At 41.0% G+C, this 6,475-nt stretch overlaps 1 protein-coding gene across 2 annotated transcripts in view; it reads left to right on the forward strand.

The window, feature by feature from the left end:
• Nucleotides 1-6,475, forward strand: part of LOC108626864 (zwei Ig domain protein zig-8-like) — a 27,409-nt gene that overhangs the window by 14,641 nt on the left and 6,293 nt on the right. The window contains exons 3-4 of one of the 2 annotated variants that reach the window (XM_026815141.1): nucleotides 5,346-5,473; nucleotides 6,089-6,364. In XM_026815141.1, the coding sequence (XP_026670942.1) occupies nucleotides 5,346-5,473; nucleotides 6,089-6,277 (317 nt within the window). In that variant the 3' untranslated portion in view covers nucleotides 6,278-6,364. Of the gene's footprint in view, nucleotides 1-5,345; nucleotides 5,474-6,088; nucleotides 6,365-6,475 lie in introns of those variants that run through there. The other variant, XM_026815142.1, reaches the window with a different exon arrangement.

Consider the following 6,475-nt stretch of genomic DNA (forward strand, 5'->3'; position numbering starts at 1 on the left):
TATTATTATTGCCAAAAAGAGTTACTCTTTCTCACTTCTTCTAACAATTATTTATTATCTAAAAGTAACCATACTAAGTATTGATTATATTAATAAAAGAATTTGAAGGAATTACAAACATATTTCATTCTTCTGTATATTTATAACACTAAACTGTGTTAATGTATGCTGCGAATTATAAATAAGATTCGTGAATCTCGTGAATCTCGTGAATCGAGGCTCATTTCCAACAATTAGTGGGAATAACTCGCGGCCATGTATCCAGAGATTACTGTGTCGCACGTCTTTTTAAAATGTAAAAGAATTTTATATATGCGAACATCGTTGTTCCGCGCTAGTAATTGATACTGTCACGGACGGAGGATTATCATTATTATCAAATGCTCGTGCCAGCGCAGTGATAGAAGGCGCGTGAGCCCGAGGATACGATGCATAACGTATGGGCCACGCGTGGATACTGAAAGCTGGGCGCCGGTTTCGCTCGGAATTGGGCGTCGCGACGCCCGGTAATAATGCACGCGTCGGTGTCGGTTGCACTCTGCACCCCGCGTTAAGCCAGAGATACCGTCAGCTGTGTGCGGATCCGTCGCATCAGGGAGTCGAGGGACGGACGAAGCGAACGTTCCCGATCCGTGGCAATGGTTATTGTCTTTCCGAACGCCGGTCACGATTTTCAGCCGCAATAGAAATCGCTTTGCGATGCTGAATCCTTCTGCCTTTTGTCTCGTCCAACGCGGAATGCCGTTATCGATCCCTCGCCCCGTGCCGCTTTTCGCCTGCCGAAATAATTTATTTCCACCGATGCCTCGGCCACTGTTTCCTGAACGAGGTCGTACGGAGAATTAATTCTAATCCATCGTAATTCGTCTCGAATGATTTAAACTTGTTATTCTATTCGTTATAAATATACATAGTATTTCTGTAGGAGTGCAGAAATTTTAATATGCATCTGGTGATTCTGTAGGTATTTCTGAACAACAATTTCCTTTCGCAAATTGCATAGTAAGGCATGGTTATTGAATTATTAACGAAAAACACTGAGCAATGAGAGCACGCGTAGGACCCGCGTTACGATCCAAGTCAACTTACCCGTGGCTGTACGCGGGGCCTACTCGTGCTATGATTGGCCAGTATTTTTCATTAATAATTCAAAAACCAAAGCCTTATTTCGCATTTCGCCAAAGGAAATTGTTGTTCAGAAACAATTCTTCTGGGACGCCCACTACAGTAATTTCATCTCTTACTGGGGACTTACTGGGAACTCTTATTGGGGATGAAACATAAAAAGTTTTCAGCTGCAAATATATTGACTGATAGGAGCAATATAGATGAAATCAGTGGATTTTAAGACGGGATCGAAAAGTTGATTAGACGGTCAGGATTTCGGTGTATCAATGTCGAAGGGAATTCTATTCTTACTAGAGAATCGATTTACTATCCTCTCGTTTGTTAGCCTTTTTTACCAGGCTAACCGAGAGCACCGGTGATTCAATTGTGGCTGGACCCGGGGTAGAGTTACGTGTCCGTTTCCTCCACGATTTATTTCCTGTCGCGGCTTCGATGCCGGAGCAGAGATCGATTAGCGATTGAGATCGATGGTTTCGGTTCGATATTAATTTCCTGAATTTGTCGAACAGTCCAGCACTCGAAAAAATGTCAACGTCCGTTTTTCTGGTCAATAACCCCCGCGCGTAAGTTTTTCTACCATTGCATGTCTGGGTTCTTCCACGGCGGAAGAAACAGAATTATTTCTTCGGGATAAAGCAAACATTTGTCGGGACCGGTGTTTACCGTAATAGCCTAAGGTAGTGGTGATCGATGAATCGATTGGCGGAAGCGAAAGTTCAGTGGGTCAATTTGTCGCGTTGAACTTTCGGCATAATCGATCGGCTTCCCATTTGCCCCGAGTCGAATCCCCTTCGACAGCCACTAAGGACGGGATCGATTATCCCTTGAGGAGGGAATTCTCGAGGTGCCGCGGCACTACTACATAGCTCGTAAAATGTCTTTTATACCGGTCACCCGCCCACCTCTTACTCCGTAGTCTGCTCCCAAGTTCCCGGTGGAGGAGCAATATGCCAGTGAAGAGGCCTGCGCCAGTTAGGAGCGCTGCTCTCCGGTAGAAACGAAGACGTTTCATAATTAGTTTAAATACGTCCTACGACCTTAAGATGTAATGTATAGAGTGTCTTAGTATTGCTGGTACGATTACGCAGGGAATGATTATACATGAGAAAATAAGTCAAAAACGTGACATGAATTTGTTTAATTCGAATCTTTATTTTGGAGAAAAATATTTTAGAGAAAATAAATTTTCTATTAATTTTTGTTATCATGTCACAACCTGTTGTCAACAAATCTTACCTGTTAGTCAGCATTCTCAACAATTGACCTTTTAACGGTTGTACCATCAATAGTGGGACACTCTGCCACAGTCAATATACTGAATAATTTTGCAATCGGAGACAAACAAGTCGATATTCGTTTCGCGTCAACGATTCAGCTTGTTCTGTTCATTACAAGAACTACGAATTTTCTAATAAGTTTTTCGACGTTTTGTCAGAGGTAGACAAAGACAATTTTCTGCGAAGCGTAAGTCGGTACAAAGTAATTTGCAAGGTAGTATGTACGTTTGTAGCGAGGGGCAAGGTATTTGTCCAAGAATGTACGATCTTGTGGAGCAGGGCGACGTCGTCGCCGAAAATTGAACGGACAGGGAACAGGGTCAGTCAGCAAATCATGACTGACCGTAGCGAGAATTCGTGAAACCGGGGCACGAAGGAATTCTCCATGGGAACGAGTGCGCCACGGCATCGCTCGTCTTCTTCCACCATCGCCGCACCGTGTTCGGATAAACAGTCCTGTGGATAAACCCGTTATTCCTTCCTCACAGTGCAAAATGTCACGGGAATAACAAGATCGTACCTACCAACCGGAGCTGATTACTAATGTCAATGTTTGCCGGCGCGATGGTCAAATCGTCCGTATCCTCGTGCTGCTACCACCTCGTACGCTCGTAGAATTCAAATGTCCCTCGGTGCACAAAAGTCAACTAATCACTCTTCGCCGAAATCCGCACACTACATATTTGCCTCTTGCACTTTACTCTGCTAATACGCTCTCGACAACATTAAAGTCCAATTTTCCGTTACGCTCTGCTGTGCCAAGAACCCTTTACAACTATGTACAGGTCACACTTTATTTGCTCATGCATTTTTCTATTATTACATCGCCAGTTGAACAGTAGATACATTATTCTGATTTCGAGTGCTTTTTAGAATACAGTTTATATAAAACTAGAATTTCATGGAAAGCCAGGCAATTTCTCGGAAATTTGCATGGAGGAACCAATTTCCAGGTTCGCAATTCAGTAGCATTAAACAGTCGATTATAACATTTTTATTATTATAACAGCCAATTTTTCTTTTCAAACATTTCGGGAGACAATAAAGGATAGATAATAATAAGAAAGTTAATTAATGTCACGTTCAAAATTAGTTTATTTAGTCGTTGAAAATACATTATAATAAAGTCAAGGCTGCCAGTTGGATCATAATTTCTGAGAGGACTACGTAGGTACTTTCAAATTATAATAAGTTCGTTTGCTTTAGGTGTCCATCCAGCTGTTGTGCTTGCAGCAGCACGAACTGACTGTTTTATGAAACATCTGTGTTGTATCTTAGATATTGCGGTATTCAGTGTTCCAAGTGTGGTCGGAGGTTACGTTTCCAGGGAGGAAATGAAGGTCTCCGAGTTGACAGGGCGACCCTAAAGTTGGTCAGCAAACCGAGGAAATCCTAAACCCCGAAGCTTGTCAGATAATCCAAACTCGGTGCATCGAACACTCAAGTACGGCGGCTGATTTCGCCGCATGTCTAATCTTAGTAATTCTGTTTGACTACTATAGATTGTCAATATATCTGAAACATCTTAAGAGGCTATCACGTTGTGACGATTGAGAATGTTAACCGTCACAGACGAATTTTTTCTCAAAGAGTATCGCATGTTGTTTTGTACCGGCGGTCTCGCGATTCACCTGAATTTCTAAGAGAATCGTAATTTCTCTTACGCGTTGCTGCAACGGAATTAAACGGCACGTGCTATAGACGAACTTAATTGGCTACAACTAACATTATGACATTGATATTAAACCGTATCATTTTACTTAAACTCGCTTAACACGCAACATTGTATAATCTAAATCAGAGATACTTCATACGATTCGTAGAGGGAAACGAAGTAAAGTTCGTTGAGTTTGGATTGTGTAATGAGATTCTGGTCGCAGAACAAGTGATTTCTTTCGGAAAATTTATTCATAATACAGACGGTATCGCGAGATGGGGAACGCGTTTCATCAGTGGAGCGGACGATACGATTCTTCCAAACAAGTGGACGGGTTCGTTCGAGGTAGCGCAGCATTTTGTTGATTGTACTCGATGCGAATTCCTCGATGGGGAGGCAGGAGGAGAGATTTTTCCAAGCCACGCAGCGGGAGAATTGATCCAATTCGGTCGGTCGAGCCTCACTCCTTGCGGAAAAAGTATCTCGGATATACCATATCGAGGAGATCTCCGTCCATCGTTATTGGATTTTATTCGCCGGACCAACCTTTTTCTCCTCTTTGTGTTTAACAAGGAGATTGAATTTGAGCACTACGGGCAAAAACAACGTTTCTGCTTTAGTCCGTTACGGCTCCTTTTTGGCCGTTTAAGAGAACCATTCGCTGTGTTATTCTTGGTTCACGGCGCTTTGTTTGCCGCTTCAAACTCGACTGTTCTATTGTACCTGTGAATACAATGGGATTCTTGTTCGTTTTAGAAATCGATTGATAATCGCGCGTCCATTGTCAACAGAAGGCTACTTGGAGAATTTGGGATGGTCGAGTAAAAGTTACGAAACGAATATTAAATGTTATATACACAGGTAATAATAAAAAGACAGTAGAACAATTGATTGTCCAAATAAAGAACGAAGCATTTATATCTATAAAGTAATTCTGGCAGAGATGGATTATTTTTTTAAAAACCTTCGGAAATCAAATATTTCAGAAATATTAAGTGCTTTGTGTAATTTATATAATTTTCTTCTATAACATATAATTGAAATATTTAATTATTTCAGCCAAGTCATCAGGCATAAGCTACGTCCGCATTTTCGCCACGTGTTATATGACATGCCAATTGTCTATCTATTCTCATTTTTTATCTATCTAGCAACATCATGCAGATAAAACTATAATTATTCTGCTCGCCTTACTTTTTCATTATATTATATTACAGGGTTTTTAACCCTTGAAATAAATAAATAAATAATTATATTATAAGGCTTGTCTGTTTTGATTTCAGAACCGGTGACTGAGATTTCCGGGGGTCCGGATCTGTTCATTAACAAGGACAGTACAATAAACTTGACCTGTTTGGTCAAGTATTCTCCCGAGCCACCGTCCGCGATCGTTTGGAGTCACAATCACGAGGTAAGAACACGTTTCCGTCCTTGTTTCACGGACAGTTTTATCAAAGGAATTCATTGTTATATTGTCCTTATGCATCGCATATAAATTTTATCTTAAGCTGTGTATAATATATTTTAGAAGAAATAGTTAGATAAGCTGTAGAGCTAATTATTTTATTGAATTACACTAATCTGTTTGTATGTAAAATTATATGCAAGGTGAATGACTCAATTTCTACTCAGTTAAGCATGACTTCGTTATCAACTGAATATAAAAAAAAATGCATGAGTCAAAATTTATAATGTAAGGTACTTTTCACGTTTAACCCACGTAGTCTTTTTCACGCGGAATTCGCGGATGGAATTGGCACGTCCATCATCGATCGCGGTCGTATGTCCGTCTCATTGAAGAAACCGGAATGTAGCTTTCAGATGACGTTTCATAAGGCATCTTCTTCGAGGAACGTGTTTCAGAGGCGTTTTGTCGAGCCGCGACGCAAAGATGCATTTCGCCACTTAGAAAAGACACTTCCCGTCATCACTTGGCATCCCTTGTCCCCAACCGAAAGTAGCTTTATTCCCGGGTAGTCACGTCACGAGAAGATTCTCGGTATCCTTGTCTTCTTTTGTTTTGCAGCCGATTAACTTCGACTCGCCGCGGGGCGGAATAAGCCTGGTCACAGAGAAGGGGCCGGTTACCTCAAGCCGGTTGCTGATCCAGAAAGCGATCGACAGGGACTCCGGATTATACACTTGCTCGCCGAGCAACACGCATTCGAACAGCGTACGAATTCACATCGTCAATGGTAAACCAAATTCAGCATGATCTTTCGATTATCTGTTTGAATATTTATTACAGGAAACAATCGCAAAATATATACAGGGTGTTTCAAGAAAATCTATACTCATTTATTAAACAATGTGTGTAGGTTCTATTGCATTTTGAAAATGAAGTTTATTTTAATAAACACAGACTTTATGATTATGTGAAGATTGTATACATTTTTTGGGACATCCTGTATAT

The sequence above is a fragment of the Ceratina calcarata genome, unplaced genomic scaffold, assembly GCF_001652005.2.
Source record: "Ceratina calcarata isolate Rehan_Ccalc_2016 unplaced genomic scaffold, ASM165200v1 scaffold430.2, whole genome shotgun sequence".
Taxonomy (NCBI): Eukaryota; Metazoa; Arthropoda; class Insecta; order Hymenoptera; family Apidae; genus Ceratina; species Ceratina calcarata.